General features: G+C 40.0%; 5 protein-coding genes across 5 annotated transcripts; all 5 read left to right on the forward strand.

Annotated features, from left to right (window-relative positions):
- The first annotated feature begins 3,324 nt into the window (after nucleotides 1-3,324).
- Nucleotides 3,325-4,634, forward strand: LOC117207807 (probable transcription factor Ken). The gene is made up of 2 exons (XM_033448393.1): nucleotides 3,325-3,748; nucleotides 3,943-4,634. The coding sequence occupies exons 1-2, from the start codon at nucleotides 3,477-3,479 to the stop codon at nucleotides 3,998-4,000; spliced, it is 330 nt and encodes a 109-aa protein (XP_033304284.1). The 5' UTR covers nucleotides 3,325-3,476; the 3' UTR covers nucleotides 4,001-4,634.
- Nucleotides 4,635-6,763: 2,129 nt separating this feature from the next.
- On the forward strand, nucleotides 6,764-9,856 carry LOC117207805. The gene is made up of 3 exons (XM_033448391.1): nucleotides 6,764-7,017; nucleotides 8,861-9,047; nucleotides 9,558-9,856. The coding sequence occupies exons 1-3, from the start codon at nucleotides 6,975-6,977 to the stop codon at nucleotides 9,682-9,684; spliced, it is 357 nt and encodes a 118-aa protein (XP_033304282.1). The 5' UTR covers nucleotides 6,764-6,974; the 3' UTR covers nucleotides 9,685-9,856.
- Nucleotides 9,857-15,878: 6,022 nt separating this feature from the next.
- Nucleotides 15,879-17,059, forward strand: LOC117207806 (zinc finger protein 761-like). Its single transcript, XM_033448392.1, has 3 exons — nucleotides 15,879-16,091; nucleotides 16,508-16,947; nucleotides 17,000-17,059. Exon 2 carries the CDS (start codon nucleotides 16,522-16,524, stop codon nucleotides 16,873-16,875), a length of 354 nt encoding a protein of 117 aa, XP_033304283.1. The 5' UTR covers nucleotides 15,879-16,091; nucleotides 16,508-16,521; the 3' UTR covers nucleotides 16,876-16,947; nucleotides 17,000-17,059.
- On the forward strand, nucleotides 16,925-18,330 carry LOC117207835 (protein suppressor of hairy wing-like). The gene is made up of 3 exons (XM_033448456.1): nucleotides 16,925-16,928; nucleotides 16,984-17,067; nucleotides 17,740-18,330. The coding sequence occupies exons 1-3, from the start codon at nucleotides 16,925-16,927 to the stop codon at nucleotides 18,096-18,098; spliced, it is 447 nt and encodes a 148-aa protein (XP_033304347.1). The 3' UTR covers nucleotides 18,099-18,330.
- A 1,101-nt stretch (nucleotides 18,331-19,431) lies between these two features.
- On the forward strand, nucleotides 19,432-21,835 carry LOC117207836 (zinc finger protein 596-like). Its single transcript, XM_033448457.1, has 3 exons — nucleotides 19,432-19,477; nucleotides 19,942-20,175; nucleotides 21,426-21,835. Exons 1-3 carry the CDS (start codon nucleotides 19,432-19,434, stop codon nucleotides 21,833-21,835), a joined length of 690 nt encoding a protein of 229 aa, XP_033304348.1.
- The last annotated feature ends 172 nt before the right edge of the window (nucleotides 21,836-22,007 follow it).

A 22,007-nucleotide genomic window follows, 5' to 3' on the forward strand; every position in this document is an offset into this window, starting at 1 on the left:
GCTAACATAGAAGCTAGATATAAATCATCGACGACGATCTATTTCTGGGTCTCTCTTTTACGTAGTCGTCGTCGATCATGTTTCTCCGCTATTCCTTCGCTCGATTTATCCATCTTTTGTCCGATACGAAACTGATTTACGGATGTCGTTTCACGAACTTTCCTTCTATTCGATCGTTCGATGAGAAAACTCGACGAGATTTCCGAGACAACCTGTGCGAACCTCTCAGCTTCCACGCGCTCGTTCTCGTTCTTGTTCTCGTTCTTGTTCTCGTTCTTGTTCTCGTTCTTGTTCTCGTTCTTGTTCTCAACCATCTTGAACGCTTCGAAGCACATTCGTGGCGAGCTCAGCCTCTTCTTCAGTTTCTTCGTACGAGCTTCTTTGCGATAAAGAATTCAAAGTAATTTTTGAAAAAGGCTCCCGCGTGTCGCGTTCGAGTCCAACTTCATGTGCCTCAAAATACGAACGTTATTGTTATCGATGTCGTGTTTCATATCCATTTTTCTATTCGAAGGGAAAGAATCATAGAATCCGAGTCCTAGTCTTTGCGAATTCGCAGAAACTCGTGCTATTTTCGTTTTATATACTTAAGCCAAAGTATAAGATTGCTTTAATGACTCCGATCGTTAGGCGTTTCATTCCTTCGTTCCCAATGACAGCTAACGTTGTTCGATGATACACAAATGAGAAGAAGTTTCGAACAAGAAATTCGCGTTGACGTCTCGTTGACGACTTTATCAGCGATTCGAGAGAAATAGAACGCGCGTCTTCCAAGATTGATCAGAGCGAAATGTAGGAAAACCTGTTTAATTAGGTGGACTAAAGCGAGGTCTATGACTAACGTGATTTAGAAAACTATGATTTGCTATCTTCCGTTTGCATTGGAATCTTTGCACGCATATAAATACGAATAAAAGCGTAATAGAAGCGCAAAGACTGATTATAAACATCGTAGGAAGTGAGAGGTATACGTTTATTACAAGCGTTTAACATGGTAAAACATAGATTTAGATACGCGGCGCGTTTAAATGCGAAGCAATTTATAGTGCAAATAGTGTAAATCAGGTATCGTTTCTGATTTTTTCTTTGAAAGATGGAGTGGCGTACAAAGAAGAGTCAAAAGAAATGAATAATACGGTGCGAGGGAAGAGGTTTCATCGAATATATTCGTCGAGCCGTTAGGTAAACGGTAATTATCCTCATCGGATAAATTTGATAAACATCCCTTTCCCTTGTCGACGTTACAACACTTGTGCCAATATAAACAAGGCTATTTACGCGATATTCGAGTTGCCGTTTATGCCGGCGGGTGATTGTACGCGAAATGCCTATCAAATTATTTTCAAATTACATACTTTATATGTATGATAACGTGATTAACGTGCGCGTGTGCAAACTGTCCGATACACATACGGAATATGGGGCATGTCTGTACACGCAACCGATACCCATGTAGAAGGATTCGTTTAAAGTCTAAATAAAAAGTTATGGTTATACGTGTAATGCGCGTATGTTATAATATGTAAAATAAATATCGATGATTTTTCCGAGAGACAAGCGAGAGACAAACGAGGAACAGCGAGAAACGGATAATAGAAAGCTTAAACGCGAAGCCCGAATGAAAGAATACCTCTTGCTTTTAAGAAGATCGATGACGATAATAATTAGCACGTAAGCGTTCGATACATTTTTCTCTGTTTGTGGAGAGCTTTCAGAATTGCTGAGGATGATAGCGACAAGTAGGAGGAGAAAACATTATTCATCCACGTAACATGTGTAAAGTATACACACGTAATAATATGACGACGCTCAGGCGACTTCAATAAACATCGTATGTTGCGTATACAAATGTTACATATATACGATATATTCTTTATGATTTATGATTTTTTGCGAATTTAAAAATATAATTACCATTGTGAGTGTATCACTGATAACCATTGTGTTAGCGAGGATACTCGACGAACAATAAAGAATTTAATTATTCAGTAACGATTTGTCTCTTACAATTAGACTCTCGTACATTGTCTGTACTGTTTTCGTCTGCGTAACCGTTGACAAACTAAACATCTCGTTGTCTTATCTCTTTGCGACCGCTCAAACCAATTAACGTTTTTCGTTTTTTGTTCAAGCTAACTACTAAATGAAAATGGGAATGGAAAAGGAAATGAAAGTGGAAATGGAAATGAAAAACAATACAGATATGGTGTTTCGTTGGCGATGCAATCGCATCGTCTAACCGCCCAATTTTCAAATCTATTTATCTCCCTCTAGTGACACGGTTCCGCTTTTTTTTTCAGGTCGTCTAATCTGTGATTGCGGGAGGCGTTTCAAGTACCAGTTCTCGATGATGTGTCATCAACGTAGCGAATGCGGAGAGGAATATCGATGTGAAAAGTGCACCTTTAAAAGTAATAAACTTCATTTGTGGTTACGTCACGTCAAGACACCAAATTGTACACAATAAAGAGAACGTCGTTATCTATTTCTTATTCCATATGAGACTTCGTTGACTGTACAAAAATATCTATTATATTTTTTGTAACTTTGCGCGCCAGCTTGCAGCTCGTTACTGTTTCTCTGTAGTTTTAATAAACATACAAGACTATGATACGAATGTTTTCTATCCGTTCAATTACGATTAATTTATCGAAGAATTGTTAAAAGACAATGCAAATAAAATCAGGAGATCCGACATCCTCGTGTATGTACATATGTATATCCAAGGTCTTGAAAAAGAAGAAAGAAGACACAGTGTGTTTCGACCGAGCTCGTGAGAAACAAACGTTGAACCGTAAATACGTACGAGATACGAAAGTGACTAACGGAAGGCGATATTTCTGATTTCAGATGACACGGGCTTGTTTCACGTAAAAGGCGTGGGGCTTGCGTTCGACCACTTTCCAGAGCTGTCCTCGATTTCCATAAACGCGAAGAAGCACGTATGTACTTGCGGCAAGGTGTACAGTCAAAAGAGTTCGCTCGATCGACATCTGCGGTACGAGTGTGGAAAAATGCCGAACGTACCGTGTCCGCAGTGCAGGAAAATGTTTAAACACAGACATCACGTGACGCAGCACTTGAGAAGCTGCCGCCGCAAAGATTTAAGAAACTCGGACTTTTCGAATTGTTAATTCTCTGTTACTAGGATTTCGCGTCGACTAGGATCTCGGTTTCGTCAATCGGAAAATCTGGGATCTGTTATTTTTGTAATTTATCCAATGAAAAGCATCCTCGTTTATTTACTTCACGAAATAAATCAAACATTCTTCACGGAACTTTCCGCGGCACTTTTGCGTTCGATTCATTTGAGGTGGTCGGCACCAATCCTTGTTTCGAACAAATAATCTATGTGTATAACATTCTTTAAGAATACTCTCATTTGTCAGATCCATGTTCGTAATCATTTCAGTGATTGAATTATATTTTAATTCGATTAACGCTTCTATTACCGTTTGCATGGTTTTGCAGAGTCGATGTGGCAACCACGAAGTCATCGACGCCAACGATCGGGACGGCATCAGGGAACAGAAATCGCAAGCCAATTTAACGAAACGAGATTTTTCTGCGAGACTTGTGGCAAATCGTACAAGTGGAAGGAGTCTCTGTTTAAACACAGGCGCGTGGAGTGCGGGAAATTGCCGCAGTTTACTTGTAAAATTTGCGGATACCGATTCATGCACAAACATCATTTGGTTAAACATTTGAATTCCATTCACCAAGTGATTCCTTTGAACGGAGCCGCTATGTTAGTCTTCAAATAGAGGAGTTCAATGTTTTTATGTTTTATGTAATATTACGAAATAAAATTTTACCCTGTCTCAACTCGACTCGCTGCAACGGTCTATGCATTTTTACAAAGACTGGATAAAATTAGAAAGGATAATCTGGCGGACAGTCACATAACAATGCTTCTAATTTCTACCAATTTTTTTTTTTCAGGTTAGATCGTACGCACGGATCATACGTTGTTCTCCTGCACGGTACGAACACGAAATAGAACTCGAGTAAAATTTGTCGTTTGATACGCTTGCACAACAAACATATCTCGCTTAATCGAATAAATATGGAACTCGTCGGCGTATCGCAAAATAGATTTCACGATAATGGAGTAAAAATGATGAAATATTTTCGGCAACAACGTTGACTCGAGTTTGCTCGTGTTGCTTATTTGTCTGAGATTTTCACAGGGATAAGAGAGTCTTTTATTTTATGATCGCAATCCGACTTTTTTTCCACAACAATCTACAACATAGCCCAGGAAAAGATTGTCGTTTGAACAAATTCATAGAAATAATTTTGTAAATGTTTCGTTGAATTTCGACCTTTCCATCGAAATTCTTTATTTGTTCTTTATTTAATCGATTCTAGAAACGATAGGATAATTTTCGTTGCAAAGCTCCCTCGTAAAAAATCTCAGATAAGATTGCCATTCTTTCTTCAAGAATTATTGTAATCGTTTCGAGTTTCCTGCAAACAGAACGATACCCGTTGCGACATAATTATTCAACGGATCGACAAGAGTATTATCGCGACAAGAGTATATACTCTTCTGAAGAAGACATTTTCTTGATAGTTTCTGCATCAACTTTGGAAGCAGATTTCTATTGTCTGTAGTTATCCCACTGTTACCATTTTTATCGGATCAATCAGATACATTGCAGTGGAAAGCGATCGATCATGTTATGGAACAACTTTACTTTTTTTTTCTCTCTATTACAGAACGCAAAGTGAAGAAGAGACTGACAATTGCTGAAAGAGCGTAATCTCCAAAACGAAGACCATGTTGGCTACTTCTGCGGAAGATCTTGCACTCGAGACGATGCCACGACGTTGCACCGTCGCATACGTGATGAGTGCAGGAAAATTGTGTATCTATTATATCTACAAGAGAAAGACTTCGAATGGAAGTCGTACGAAGTCAAATGAAACGTATATTTCTGTTCTTGGAGAACGAGGAAGGTGAAATTCCACCTTTTCCGTCTAATTTCCGGAAATTGATAAATTTTTATTTTATTCGCAAGCATGTTTAACATTCTGGATAATAAAGCTTCCGAAATAATGGAACAAGCACACATAGCTGATAACTCATTTCACATCCGATCATCATCCGAAGATACGCAACTATCAAAGATCAAGATCAACCTTCACATTTCAGTTTCGTTAGTTCAGTTGGGGCGCACTAGCACATTTTTAATATTCGAAACGTATCGATCATTTTTTCGATGCTGGAGTATTGCAATCATTCGTTTGAAAACACACACGTAAACTCGTTTCTATGTATGCATATATATCGAGACGCGCGTCGTTGATTTAGCGAAAAGTGAGATGAAAAGAACGAAAGAGAATTTTGAAGGAACGCGTTTTTAATTTAGCTCAAACGAGATTAGTTCGAATAATCGAAGCTCTTTTGACCTCTAAATTACAGGTAGTTGCTCAAGGAACATGTATCCGTCACTGCGGGCTCAAGATTTCTTGCCGAAACCATTTTCTTGCCACAAGTGCGGTAGATTGTATAAGAACAAAAGCAGCCTAAAACGTCATCTCCACGACGAATGCGGTAAACCGCCTCAGTACATCTGCAGTATCTGCGAGAAAGGATTCAAGCAAAAAGCTAACTTTCAACGACACAATTCGACGATTCACGGCCGTATTTTCCTGCTAGGATCGTAAAAGGTCGATGCACCCATGAAGAGATCATCGTCGACCAAACTTATACCTATCCTTCCTCGTCGTCGGTTTCTTCGAACTTCCCCTGAAGAGAATCGAATTTCACGCGATCCTTCTTTCTTACATGTATAGTTTTACGCAATATTTCTTGTTTCTTTATGTAACTCGCTACGCTACCCTTCTATCAATGATCGACATATAATTAAATAGCAGAAACAGATTAAGCTTGATACATGCAAGATTTTCGTTTTCGTTTGAAATACTTTTTTTTACCCGCGGCGTTTCCTTTCGTTTTAATAATACTATTTTTTTCGACGGAAGTAGAAGAAGAGATGAAAAAAATTCGATTTCCTGGAAAATACGAAACAACAGCCGTACGATGTGCGACACTGTCGACCGGCTCTGAAGAAAGTTCGATTGATTTAAAAAATTTCATTCTACGAGAAATGTTCTGTGATATGTTGAATAATTGATGTACAATATATGAACAAAAATCGTGGGAACGATGCTTGCTGAGGCCTTGGTTATATATAAACTAGTTTCTCAAAGTGTTATTGTAGTTTATTATAATCTTATTATGATTATCGAAGTACGCGAAAATAAAACTGTAATTGCAAGGGTAAACCATGTCTCAGATCTTTCGAATTCGTCCGTAGCCGTTCAGATATTTTTGCGTTCGAACTACTTGAGTGTTTTCACCGACTGGAAGACCAATGGAAGACACAAGGAAGAGCAAGAATCTTCACGGAAGATCGACAGTCGTACGAATTGCTGACTTTTTCTTTTTATTGCCAAGTGGTTCTAGAGCAATCGCGTTTATTATCATTTACTTTCTCGTATCTGTTTCCACGAAACCGAAGATGACAAAAGAAGAAGGAGACCATTTCAGTTTCTTTGTTTTCAATTTCTTCGCGGCATTAGAGAATGCAACCGATTTTGAAATATACCATCAGATTTCCTATGGTTACGGGCTCGTATCGGATCGGAACGTATTTGAGATCGATTAAACTACCATCGAAGATGTTACAGCTCTTTTTAAATCGCGAGAAACGCTCTCTACATGTGATTGATCAGCTCTGGATTTTGATTTCAGGTCAGCCGAGATTTCCGGGAAACGTTACTCGGGATGATTTCCAGAAGCCGTACCCCTGTTTCAAGTGCAACAGGTCCTACACGAACAAAAGCACGCTGAATCGTCACTTGCGAGAGGAGTGTGGCAAAATGCCGCAATACTTGTGCCGTTATTGTCTAAAAGCGTTTAAGCAACGTTCGAATTGTCAGCGACACATCTGGACAGTCCATGGATGCATCATGTGACCCGATCGTTTTTGAATTCTCCGAGCTCAAGTATAATCGAGTAACGATACCTTATAATCCGAATGTAGCGTCAAGTTATTATATATGTCGGAGATGGAAGGACAGCGAGACTTTCCGTCTGGAATGTTGGAAAACCCCCCAATACCCTAGTCCAGACTTTGACTATAGCTACACTTAAGCAATACAAAAAAAATAAAAAATAGTTCTAATGTTCCAACCTGGTTTTGTGACGATGGGTTCAGGCTCAAGGTGACATAGCGGGTCACTAGACGTAGCCACAGTCATGGGAGGGACGTGTACCTGACAGAGGTATGGAATGATAATATGGCTCTCCTTAAAAACAAAGATTGACGTGGGGACAGTTTATAAGGGCAGACATATAAGGGAAGGATAGACAGATATATAAGGGCAGTTTCATTTGGATTACGACTTAGTTAATTAGTTAGTCGTTGGGCGAATTGCTGATTGAGTTATCGAGAAAGTTATCCGAATCGTGTACTACGTTGGCACTCGTCATCCCGTGGACCGTGGATTCGTTATCGAACCTGAATTCATTGTCACCGTCATCTCGACCTTCCTATCGCCGCTATTACTCATAGCCTCTTGTAGTGTCCACATTTGTACCAATAAACATTAGCTACATTCGCGATAGTAAAGTAAGTAAAGGTTCATCGAACGCCCCCCAAAATTCAAACCAGACTCCGACATTAGAAGTGTGATCAGTGCTGGTTATAACACTGCAAGAGCTTACGACCATCGTGAGCGAGTTAATTCAGTCGCTAGCGCAAAAATCGAGTGTGGAACCTAACCATTTTTCGCCACCGCGTTTTAACCCTGAAACCGCGGGCTCCGATTCCGCTGCACGATGCGCAGCTGTCAATCTGACTATGGAGGAAAATCCTTTACAAAGCAGTGCCCTGAATATAATTTCAATAACGAGCGTCGAATCGATTTCTACGTAGCGGGAGCATCAACTGATGGATCAAGTCATCCGGGTGAGTCGTTTCCATTTTACTCCGATTTTGGAGCCGAGTGTTCACTAATTAAAGAAACCGTAGTCTTGAGATTTTCTGGCAAAAGAATGATTGATATAGTAGTAATGCGAGGAATAACGTACATCTCAAATCTTTGTTTTTAAGGAGAGCCATATAATCATTCCATACTTCTGTCAGGAACACGTCCCTCCCGTGATCGTGGCTACGTCTAGTGATCCGCTATGTCACCTTGAGCCCGAACCCATCGTCATAAAGCCAGGTTGGAACATTAGAACTATTTCTTTTTTTTTTTTTTTTTTTTATTGCTTAAGTGTAGCTATAATAAAAATCTGGACCAGGGTATTGGGGTTTTCCCCGCTGTCCTTCCATCTCCGACATATATTTACTCGTCGTTTCCCACGTTTTCGCTGATAACGAAAGAAAGTAACTCTCTATGTATGTGTACAGTGTATATTGATCTCGTAGAGTATTTTCTGTATTCGACGTTTAACCGAGACTATTTGAACTCTTCACGCACCGCAGAATAAAGACAATTTTCCATGCATCGCCAACTACTTTTAATCGCTTTTAACTTTAACGATCGCCGTTAATTGGCCGATGACTGCTTCTTGCTTCAACTTCGATTACATTCACTTTGCTTCTCGAGTGGATGAAACGACGGAACACATGGCAAGGTATCATCTTTCCGCTGTTTTAGTTTAACAACATGTTAAAACGATCAAAATCGCGGTCAATAAGGGAAACGTTAAAAGCGTAGATATATGTACAGATATATTTGAAGCCAAGTTGAGATACAGGAGAGTTTGAAGGTAGTAAGTTTGTAGATGGTAATACGAGGGAAACGTTGACGTATCTAACAGCTGAAACTACGATTTCAGGCTGGGTGGCGGCTGTAGGGCATGCCGGTATGACGAACAACACTCTCTACCGATGCAGCGTATGCGGTAGAACCTATTCTCGGAAGACTTCGTATCATCGACACTTAGGAGAAAAATGCGGCAAGCATCGAAGAGTAGAAAGTGTAAAAACTGCGAGTACGGCGTGGAAGCGAAAGAAACGTACTCGGTGTGTGGTAGAAAATTCCGTGATAAAGATCCTTCAGGAAGCGAATCGAATATCGAAAGAACCGTTCTACGATTAATTTTTTTTTCGTTAACGTCGATAGCCTTTGAACGTTGTTAATGTTATTAATACACGCACAAATGTTGCGTCATTTACCGAAATTATTCAGTTATTTTTCAGGTAGTATCTATACGTAACACGAGCTGGAAGAGCAATAAAGAAGAGTGTACGTACATACAATATTTTTTTTTTTTGTTCGCTTCCTTCTTGATCCCTCCTTCAGGTTTGCTTCTTAACGCGGTCCTTAATGCGCCTCGAAGATTGCCGACGAATGATAAGCATGACCTTTTTCGTGGCGAACGTATCGTTGGAATACCGTTGCTTCTTGCAACGAGACACGACTTCCAACGTGAGATAAAATAAACGACTCGCGCGCGAGATAAAGGATACTGAACGGCCAACGAAACTCCGTTAATCTCGTTAATCTCTCGTTCTCTTTCTGATCTGTTTCAGACTCGAAGAGGGACCACAATCGTGTCAACTACGACACTCCGTTTACCTGTTACAAGTGTGGCAAACGTTACACATGGACGGACTCCTTGACCAGACATCTTCGAGAAGGCTGCGGAAAGTTACCTAGGCACAAGTGTACCCTCTGCGGCAGAAAATTCAAACGCAGAGATTACTTGTTACGTCACGAAAATAACGTTCACAAAGCAGAGTGAGATGATTAGAATTGGGAAACCTTTCCGAAACCATGAACGTCGAGAATCTCGAGCTCCTGCGTCCCTTTGCAAACCGATCGGAATATTTCGGACGGTAATATTCTCCCTTTCGGTAAAAAAGAAAAGAAAACATTTTTATATCGCGTCTTTCCGATAGCTTTTTTAAACATTCCGAACTTGACAAGAAGAGTAAGATATTAGAATGCGTTTCATCGTCTGCGTTAGCGTATCTCGATACTGTAAGTTCATACACAGTATCGATTTGCACGTTTATAAGACTGACATTGTCGATTTCAAATCATCGATACATCTCACTGATAAACATAAAAAGAACACTTTTCCATAATATTGCTTCAGTCGACTATAGATTCTGAATTCTAAATTCCCAATTCCGAATTTCGGTTCTTAAATTTGTGAATCGCGGAATTCGTTGGAAATCGCGTTTATAGAATCTATGATGTTGTAAAGAATTGTACAAAAATGTGATTCCAGCTCGAATCCTTCGACTGTTTATTATCAAAAATTAATAACGAATCTCCTAATTTATTAACATCGGACCGAGAGAGCGAATCATCGTGTTTATACCTGTATCTATCTTAATGTCAGTTTACGTATTTTCATACGTTCACAGTGTAAATAAATATTTCTATTGCGTATAGTGGTCCACGCGTTACAGATTCACCTGTTTAGAGAACACACCGCCTATCACCGTTTTATAAGACTCGAACGATTATTACTCTGAGAATATGCGATTTAAAATAAATGAAACGTATAGTAGGGTTTCGATTGTTACAATAGCGTGGAAACGTTGTAGTACGAGTAATCGATTGAAAAGACTACGCAGCGACTGCCAAATGAAACAAGAACTACTTACACCGAGACAGAAAACCAAGCCTCAACTGGAATTAACACGGACCGAACGTTTCAAGAATGGAGCAACGCGGAATCTGATGGCTAATGATTACATCTGAATAATATTTGAGCTTTTAGCAAGCAACTATTTTAACGCAAAAAATGGTGATGGACCGATTAATTGAAAACAGCTCGCAATTTTAATAAAGCGATTTCATCGAAAGTTTCAGTGTTTTGAATTATTGCGCTCGATACATTTTCACATTAGGGCGATGCTTTTCTTTCATTTTACGTTCAAAGGAGCGTAAGGATAAGCGTAATAGGAAAACGCTAAGAAGCTATTCGAATAGGCGTATACCTGAACCTACATAATTACAGAAACTGCATTGTTCTTTCAGCTTACTGCGGTTCAGACTATTACAAGAGACTTGGGAGACACTTCTGTTCGAATTGCGGCAAGGAATACAGATGGATGCAATCGTTGGTTAGACATGAAAGAGAAGAATGCGGGAAGGACCCGCAACACTCTTGCCCCGTTTGCGGCACGAAAATTCGCCACAAATGGATGTTAAAGAAACATTTGATCAACGTTCATCATTGGATTATTTCGAACGGGAAAAATATTTACCTCGGTTCGAGCAACGGTGCCGCGCAATAGCATTGTCAAGTTTCGACATGAAAATGTGTCGGTTAAAATGTTAAAACATAGCTGTTCCGTAGCTACGCTCGTTTAACTTTTCGTATTACGATAACACGTATCGTGCGTAATGGCGGTAACTCTTTTAGACAAAACTTGTACTACGCTCCATGTTTCCATCGTTTAAATATGTATGTTTTATACATGAAATTGTATTTATGTACGTTATGTAAAATTTAGTCGCAATAAATAATTTAAAGAAACGCGTAATACGAATTAGTAGCGAATTAGTCACGACGAATATCGTTTCGATCTATGGCGTAAAATGTAAAGGGAAGAATCGGTTAAAAGGGATTCTCTGTAAGAAAAGAGAAAGGCAAATGTCTCGTTCGTTTCGCAGATGTACTAAGATCTAGCGTACAACTCTGTATACCGTTTCGAGCGTCGTCCCGCAATCAAGAAAGATCTGCGAATACACTTTAGAATATCAAGTACCCAGTTGTTCCCTCTAAATAGTTAAGCACGTCGTTCGAAGGACTGATCGAAATGGTAGTACAAATTCGGTGTGTTAATTTTTAGGATTGTTCAAGGAGCACGTCTGTGTCAAATGCGGCAGGTCGTACAGGTGGAGGGATTCGTTCAATACACATCGTCGACTGGAATGTGGAAGAGAGCCGCAGTTTGGCTGTATCTTTTGCAGCAGAAGATTCAAGCATAAGCACCATCTGAAAGAACATTTAAAGAGACGTCATCATCGTGATCAATCGGAACTCGTTTGGTTGAAAAGATACTAATGAAATCGACGCGTTTCTTCGTTTTTCTTTTCTTTTCCTTTCATATCCATACTGGCAACGTGATCCGATGAGGAAGCAAAGAAACGATACAAAATCTTCAAGTAATAGAAACTTGTCGATCGGCTCTATATCGCGTCCGCAATTATCACGAAGTAGATATCGGCATTATCTGTCGCACGATAATTTTTCAACGGTACACTCTGTCATATTATATGTGTATACGGTATACATATAGAAATATGTGTAAACGATCCTTGGATGTAATAATAAAAGATATTGTTCATTGAACGTGCATTGAACGTGCTGTTAACAGAGTAGTTTTTCATAAAATATGGAAAGTGTATAAGTGTGTTGATCGAACAAACAGCGGTCGATTCTTAGTTCTAATAAAAATGTATGTTTTTGTGATTTCAGGTTTACCGATTTTCGTGTTTCGTTCGAGCTATCTCTGTAACAACTGTGGAAAAACGTACAAATGGAAAGAATCGTTGAATTTACACAAGCGCATGGAATGCGGTATCGAGCCACGATTCTCTTGCAAAGTCTGCGGAAGAAAATTTAAACACAAACACCATCTCGCGAAGCATCACAAGTCTATCCACAATTACGTCGATCTGCCTGTGCTGCGAGCTGCGTTTTAAAATCGAATATCGTATATTTGATTTGTCCAACGTATTGAGTGCCGAACGCATTTTGCACGATAATTTGCACGCGAAGAAAATGAGACTGACGAGAAAAAGACTCTGAGAGAAAAAAGAAACAAGTAGAAAATGATATTTTAATAGCATCCGAAAAATTTCGTATTTTGCTAGATTTTCTGGATGTACCACTGTGCTATACGTGTACTATGCTAACGAAAACTATGCGATTTGCTGCTGGTTCCAAAACTAGAGCAATACGTAAAGAAACAGGAAGTTGAGCAATAAACAGAGATAAGATATTTCGCTAAGAATAGATGTTGATGTAAATTTTTGTAACAGTCGCCTGCTCACTATGCTAAAGTTTCTTCCGACTCTATCCCATAAATTTACCCGAAAATTTGTTACCGGTTAATGTTCCTTTCCGCTTTACGCAAATGTAACGCAAACGCTTGAATTTCGAGTGTCCTCCCGCGAAATAAACGAATCGACGATACTTGCGGTTAATTTAAGTAATCTCGTGGAATCAGGTATGCATCGTAGCCAATCAATGTAATGGGGTGGATTGCCCGATCTGGTCGGTGAACGCGAAACACTTTGCCTTCTGCATCCACGCACGACTAATCGTTTGTGTTCCAGGTGAGCTGGCCGCTCGGGAAACTGTATATCCGTGCAGAGTATGCGGCAAGATCTACTCGAAAAAATCTTCCATGTATACGCATCTGCGCCTTTGCGGAAAGGAACCGAAATTCAACTGCGTCCTTTGCGGAAGGAGATTCAAGTACAAGCACAGATTGCAGTCGCACCTTACCTCGAATTTGCATAGTCAAGGATTTTAATAATGCGTTGGAAATGAAGTCCAATTCTCACGTCTCACCGCGCATTTCTTTCTTATGGACGATGTGTGATGCTGACCTATTTCATTTTTATTTTATAGACGATGTGTGATGCTGACCTATTTCATTTTTTTTTTATAGACGATGTGTGATGCTGACCTATTTCACTTTTTTTCGATATTTGATCATCTATTCCATATTTTTCATCGGAATATTTCAAAATATCAATTTTGTACAAATTAATCGGAAAATCTTACCACTACTATACAAAGTTTAGGAAATTGAGGGCTTCCAGCAGATTGTAAGCGAACTTGTTAGAAAATGAATAAAGGTTCGTTAAAAATTTAACGATGAAACGTCTAATTTCTGCGCAAAGTTATTGAGAATAGACCTCGTCGTTTGATAAGCGATTAGGAAGTGTTTTGCATTAAATTGCTCGATCGAACGATCCGACGAGTAATTTCGAGCACGGTACAAGAGCAACGTGTTAATGTTGTATTGTCTAAGGTGTAATCGTTTCGTTATTGTTACTCGTTAGTACTAACGATGAAGTAACGGGGAAAGTAGTAAAATCCGAAAACTTATTTACCTCCTGACAAAAGTTTAAAAATCGAAGACTAACCAATCCGCTTTACGCTTCTTCTTTTGCAGCTCACTCTCAGATGGGGTGGATCTGCTTTCAATGTGGCAAACGTTATCAATGGCGCGGTTCCTTGAAGAATCATATCCGAGTGGAATGTGGCAAAGAACCTACTTTCAAGTGTCCAATTTGTGGCAGGAAGTTCAAGCATAAACATCGATGGCAATCTCACGCGAAATCCATGCATCATATTAATTTATAACGAACGATCCTCAACGATTATCCGATTCTTCTGTTTTCTCGGAAGATAATGCAGCAGCAGTAACTATCGACGATAATAAATCCGCATAATACCTATAAGTGCGACTCCTCTTTTCGCATATTGTGTTAAAACGAATGAAAGACAGGAACGTATCCGAAAAGTTTCGTATCTTTTTGTAATCTTGTTCCTTGTCTGTTAATGAAACGCTCATCGTCACATTTCGTCACCGACGGATCACAGATTACATGAAAGCCATCAGTTTGTGTTACCGATAGCTTTTAATTGTTTTATGCGAAACGTGGCGTGTTTCTGCCAGAAAGATTTCTATGCACGGCCGTTCAAGTAATTTCTGAATTTTTCTTTGCAGCGAAGAAATTGTGGTGGTGCTTCCAGTGCGGCAAGCGATACCTTTGGCGAGACTCGTTGAAGAAGCACCTGCGAGTTGAGTGCGGCAAGGATCCTACCTTTGAATGTCCTATTTGCGGCCGGAAGTTCAAGCACAAACATCGTTGGCAGTCACATGCCAGACTCATACATTATCTTAATATATGACCTACGAAACAAGTTTGAATCTAGCTAGTCACTGATGATTAATACGAATGCAACAAATCAGAGAAGTAACAACCATAGCACACGATTCTAATATACTGTGAACGTGTGTTGTTACGAAATTTACTTATTATCAAATCTTGATAATTTTATTTCATGAAATAAATGTTAAGCGTTGCAAACGAAGTTCCACGAGTAGTTTGTGTGTATATAAGAGGTTGCTTCTCATTAAATTCGTAAGGTAATCGAAGGAAACTAGCGAAGCAAGGAAACGAAAATTCGTAAACGAAATCCTCGCGCGTTTCCCCCGTGTCTCGTAAGTATCATACAATTAAACGAAAGAAATGGAATGTGTTACCTCTCTTCTCTTCCTGAGAGGAAAATTCGGCCAAATTTCAGGTATACGCTGCACGTGTATACGCACAAAGTATTTTGGCTTGCGCCAGAAAACGCGGTTTCTCGTAAGTAAATTATTCAAATTTTCTTTTTCGTTCTTGCGCTGTGCCCCTCCTTGTCACTGCTGTCGTTCGCCTTTGTTTCCATTCTACGATATTAGAATTCACGTACTAAACGGTGAACCTAACATATATTACATAACTACGCTCGTAGGACGTGTAACGATCCTCTTTCCTTTTTTTTCGCGTATAAATATCGAATGAAACGCGTTCTCCTCTTACTGACAGCCGTTTCGTCTTTTCTCTATTTTCCAGTACCAAGGCTGACGGTGAAGAACATCGAAAATCTACGATATAAGAGGCGACCGGTGATTCACAAGTGCACCAGGTGTGGAAAGGGTTATCAGCTGGAAACTTCGCTACGAAGGCATCAAAGGCTCGAATGCGGAGTCGAGCCAAGACAAAGCTGTCAAATTTGTGGGAAAAAGTTCACTCATAGGTTCAAGCTAACGCATCATTTGGCTTCGTGTAGAAGAAAGCGGGAATACTACGGAACGATATAAAACGCTGCCTTGTATATTACATTCGTCGTACTAACAGAAAACACGGAGAAGCGAATACATAAAATTTAAGCCTGTGAAAACTATAATTCGACAGCTAGCTTCTGCAAAGCGACGATAAAATTTTGAAGCAAGGCAAGAAGACCCAATGGACACGTTACGAAGGAATCGTAACGCGAAAGCGACAACAGAGCTGCGGCGTTGTATAGTTTTTACACAGTTAAATAAATACATGTTTTCCTCTACATAACGATCGCGTTTCCCTTGCTTACAATTAGTATTATGTAAAAAGACTTTTTACGGATGCAAGATACCATGTTCTTTTACGTATTACCTTCTCAACTTTAAATAACACGTTTATTCTTTTGCTTGCTTTTTTAAGGACATTCCCGCTCTTCTTTATCATGTCCTTCTTCCCCCGACTCATTTGATCGTTCTTCTTACATCCAAAGCTGCACCGACCACAAACACCCGTGGTGAAAAATCCAACTTCCCAGGTACATGGCACACTTAAAGCTCGTTTAATTCTCGAATCAAGGAAAAATATTTTTTCTTGCTCATCACGCTAAGGACGAAACTATAACGGATAAGGACGCCTAAGCTTGACATCTAACGAATAAATCATTTCGTTTCAGGGCTTTTGGCGACAATGCTGTTATCACAGGATATACAACAACCGCAGGACAATAGCGAACCATTGTGGGTACGTTACCCGGGCATGCCTTACAACCCGAACAGAAATCGAAGACGAAAAAATGGAAAGGATAGCGGGTCGAAGTACGCTTGCAACAGGTGCGGGAAAACTTACAAGGCCACCACGTCTTTGAGTCGTCACAAACGACTCGAGTGCGGCGTTGTACCTTGCGAAGTTTGCCCGATATGCGATAGAAGATTCAAGCACAGATTCGTCTTGAATTCGCACATCGTCGGATGCCGAAGAAGACTGCCACACATTGTGGAGAAAACCGATGACTCGCCGGTATTCGCCAAAGAACGGGAGTAGCTGCTCGACCGCGATTCCCACAGTAGTCGCGACGCATCGATTGCGATCAATGCGCTAAACAAATCTTTTCTACGAATATCTAAAAGCGTTCGTCTTTAATCTTTGCAGCTCTATCCTTTTCTTTCGAACGACAATCCTTCCCTTCTGTGAATTACATCACGTGGGAGGCGTGTAAATCTTTGATCTTGAGTTGTTAGTTTGAATTTTATACACGCATACATGTATCTTATGATTAGATTCATTTGAAATTCGATTCCGATCGAAAATTTCGTAATCGTTTGATGGTTCTCTTTTCACTCGAAATAAATCGTGTTGAATGAGATCTTTCTTTATACAAAATAGATTTGCTATTTAATCCACCATGTAAATAACATTTTGGATACGTAACGGGAAAGGTAACGGGATGTAATTGTATGAGAAAGAACCGAGGTGTACGCTGAAGATGCACAATGTACGGAAATACTATCATGTCCATTACATTCCGTATACTTTGTTTCAACGGAACGGATACCAAACAAATGTTTCAATCGTAATGCTTTATATCTCACCATAGCGTTTTATATGTATCGACAAATAAACGAATCTGAACGATTAAAACATAATTATATTGACGTACATATAATGGAACGGCACCGTTTTCCAGCATTTCTGTTACTGACAATGATATTGATTCTCGTAGCTCGTGTTCCTTTCATCGCACCAAATCAAATGCGATTCCTTCGATCACCTACTCGATCTGTCCAAATTCGCCTAATTTGACCGCATACTTTTATCTAACCCTGTTTCGCGAAACCATTCCTCTGTCCCGAGGTACTTCCTCTTTTGATCTAATGCTGCTTGTTCACCAATGTGTTACTTCGACAGGTGTTCTATCGAAGAGCGTCTGGAGCACTTTGAACGATTATCGAAGCAGTTCCATGGACGATCCGTTGCTGAAAGAAAGGAACTACAACGATGCGTACTACTATCCGTGTCCCGTGCTCGATCCGAACAAGAAACAACCGCTGCAACAACAGCAGCAACAGCATCAACTACAGCCACAACAGCTCTTCACCTGTGCGCTTTGCGGCAGAGAGTATACCTGGATGTACAGTTTACGTCGACATCAGCTGCAATGTGGCAACAAGGAAGCGAGAAACAAGTGTCATTTTTGCTCGAGAAAGTTTTACAGGCGCGACAGACTGAAAGAACATTTGCTGGCTCATCATTCAGACTTGATTTAGAAAAGTTTACCTGTACAGATGCTCTCTCTCAGTTCGAAGTAACTTTTAAGTTTGTATTTAAGTTTACTTTTCTTTCCATTTTCATTGTACATCGTCTCCGTATATCGCTCGTACAGCGATATATTTGCTGTATTTTGCGTGAAATCCATCGATTCAATAAAATTATTCATACTTGAATTGCTTGTAAATTATGCGCGTATAAATATCAGCAAATATAGATGTGTCCAATTTCTCTAGACTCTTACCACTTTCTCCCACGTTATCCTTCTCGATAGATTACGACGAATTCGCAGTAATCGATGTTTCTCGTATTCCAGACGATTCCAACCTGATGAACGAGTTTGCTGCTTTTGAATCCAAGGATATCAAACTGATTCCGGAAACGATTAAACCACGCTTGACTCGCGGGCATGCCTCCTTGCAACGTTACATGTGTGGAGAGTGTGGCAAAGGATACTCGTGGATGGCTAATCTCCGCAGACATCAAAGACTCGAATGCGGGAAATTACCCAAACATCACTGCAGAATATGTCGAAGGGAGTTTTACCGGAGATACGAATTGACAAATCACTACAATACCAAACACACCGCTCCTTAACTTGTCGACGATCCTACGCATTTTTAACCCGTCGAGAGCAAATATCATCATCTTCATCGAACGTTCCGCGTTCTTAGTCGCATCAAACACTCTATACGTATATGCTACGCTACTTCGCCAAGTTAGTAAGCGAAGGGACAGTGGGCTTTATATTTGAGTAGTCAGTAATATAGTAATATCACTTCCTTTCTCTTTTCACTTAATCCATCTATCTTTTTACACTTTTGCGTAACTTTACTCGATGTGTTTATTCTTGTAACTAGAGTATAATCGACGATTGTAATTTATTTGTACCGCATCAACTAACAGTGCAGTATTGCTATACTAGTATATAGTATACATGTAAGAAATCAGTGACATTATTCCGGGCTCCTGATGGAAAAGAGCTTTATTATAAAGTGGTGGCACAATGTTTGCTTTCGCTCCTTATCGAATGATCTTCTTTATAACCACTAATCTTCTATGTTAATGTAATCTGTCTCCGCTTATGTTTGAGCTTTGCTTTCACACGTTGTCATCGATTCGATCAAGCTATATTTCCCCTGCGACGAATTTGATCGATGTCTAATTAGAAACAACGAACGATTTGCTTTTAGGAAAGCTCGTTGAACGTCCTTCGTTTCGTACAAAGCAGTTGTCATCGACTAGCAACAAGACGAATAAACTCTGCGTTTCACGCGTTTTGCCGGAGCTTCGCGGAGGTTAGAGAGAAACTCAAACGAATGTATCAAACGAATGGTTCAAGTACTGCTATCAAATGTTATGAGTGTGTTCTGCGTGGGTAGAAATTTGAAACTTTTATTATAGCCTTACTCTAATCGAATCTCGAATAAAGATAATTAAGCTACCTGACGCGGGCATAGCATATTTTTCAATTTTGTTACGTTCGATCAATAAACACATCTGGCTCCGCAACAACACGTTCTGTCTGCTGTTCTTTGAATGTGGGATAAGGCATGAACGCGACGAATAAGCGACGAATAAGTGACGAATAAGCGACCTACGTCAAAAAAGAGAAAGGTGTGTTTCACATCGGTCGAAATCGATTCTATGCCATATCGTTTCCCGCAATATCGCGGAAACACGATGAAATTAGTATATTCACGTGATTACTGCCACCGAAGCAGTAGTGAAAATTTGTATCTTTTCCGATGCATGTACTGTCCTGTGTTTCATACGATCAACCGACTAACGATAAAACCCACGTAATTATATTTGCTAACGCGAACCGTTCGTTCTTCGCAGGGAAACGAGCGGACTTGAGCGATTGGTTCGTGAAGCAGGAGAACGAGTACGAGGAGCCGCAGACACTGTTCGAGTTCGTTGCCAGCAGTTACGATTTGGCGGAACGAAAGAAGGCTGCAAAGAGCGTGATCTGCGAGGAATGCGGCAAAAGCTTCTCGAGGCTCGACAGTCTTCGAAGACACGAGAAGAATTATTGCAGAGTAAAAGGAGACAGAATGTACTGCCGCTTTTGCGGCAAGAAGTTCGCGAAGCCGCTCTCGCTGATCTCTCACGTGAAATCGGCGCATTCGACTCTCTTTTTAAAATCGCAAACATCATAGGAGAACGCCGTGCATCAAAAATACTGAGTTTCCACTTTAACAAATTTTTACCTTGGTTTTTCTTTCTTCTGGCTGTTTCCCACTTTCGTGATTCGCTCGAAGCGAAGTATATAAAATTTATACGTTGATCATGTTACGCGTACGATCTTTCTTATCTTTATCAATCGTTACCACAGTTATGGATTAGCTCGTTATAAAGAAGATTGAGGGGGGAAGAGAAAAGGAAACAACATATACGCTCTGTACCAATTCAACGTTTTCATCTTTTCAAATAAGTGCCACTGTGTTATGTACCTTGTTATACATTCTATATTATAGAAACCATGAAGTCGCGCTACCTTTACAAGTATTTCTTGTTGAAAATATTACATAATATTGCACAGAAAGAGGAAGAAATACGAGACAACTTACATTAAAGAACGTGACTATGATAGTCTGGATTTTCATCTATTTAGAAAAAATACTCTTGCATCGCGCCGCAACAGTGCTGTTTATTTTCTATAGAGTGGTAAAACTCTATCCTATCGGTGTAAATGGTTGAAAATCCACGGTATCAAATACTCTTAGAATCATCGATGACGAAGCAATTAGCGTAATATCACAGTACGATAATTGTAATATTTTGCTTTGTGATATGGTTTTTGTCAGAAAGAATTTCACTTTCATGCTCTATGTACGTGTGTATATGTATATCGAGGATGCTGTAAATGTATCACAGTAAATAACCGCGAAGTTAAGCGCGTCCATGAAGCTAATGTTTCTTGGTATGTTCAAAATTGAATAAAACGTTTTTCAAACGACACTCTTTAATCTCCGCTCATCTGTTCGATGAATTCTCTCTCTCTCTCTCTCTTTCTCTCTCTTTCTCTCTCTCTCTCTTTCTTTCTCTCTCCTGCTCTCCCATCTCTCTCTCTCTCTCTCTCTCTCTCTCGGTAAAGAACGCTCGTTTATAGTCGTTTTTCCGATCGCTAACGAAGTTAGTGATATTCGCGTTATAATCAGCGAATAGTCACGTATGTCAAGCTTTTGCTGAAAGGCAAGGCGAATGGAAGGTAATTTGACTATAACGAAACACATGCATGCTTCTACCCTTTTTGAGGAAAACTAGCGCAACAAGGTACTTGCGATCTCCCATTTATAACGAAGAAATGGTGTTCTTTGCAGGTGAGAAGTCGGAGAGCTACTCGGAAAAAGAGCAAGAGGACGACGCCGAGGTTTGTGAGATCTCGTTTCACGGACAGTTAGCGATGAACTATTTGCTCTGTGACTCGTCCATCTTGAATTCCATGGAATCGAGCGTGCTCCGGAAAAGCGTGAAATCTCATCAACAATTTCGATGCGACGGTTGCGACAGAGCGTACACGCGAATGGACAGTCTTAAACGGCACCAAGCCAAATGCGACGCGTCGTTGGAGAAGCTGCAAGAGGAAGTCGAATGGCTACATCGACAAAAGTTTTATTGCAATCAGTGCGGCAAAGGTTACAAAAGACTGGACACGTTGAGGAGGCATCAGAGACTCGTTTGCGGCGACAAAGACAACGCGTCTACAGCTACCGATAAACCGACCGTTTAATAAAAAAAAAAAGCGTGCAGACAATTTTCTTCTCACTTTGAGACTATTCGGAACCTTTGTCTTTTCGTGATTGTTCGTTTCTGATGGCGCGAGAGAACGTGAATTTTCTCCGTTTTATATGGAATTTTGAGTTATCGAAAGAAACTGTCGAATCGCATTTGATCGATACATT

The sequence above is a fragment of the Bombus bifarius genome, unplaced genomic scaffold (assembly GCF_011952205.1).
Source record: "Bombus bifarius isolate JDL3187 unplaced genomic scaffold, Bbif_JDL3187 scf7180000008046, whole genome shotgun sequence".
NCBI lineage: Eukaryota > Metazoa > Arthropoda > Insecta > Hymenoptera > Apidae > Bombus > Bombus bifarius.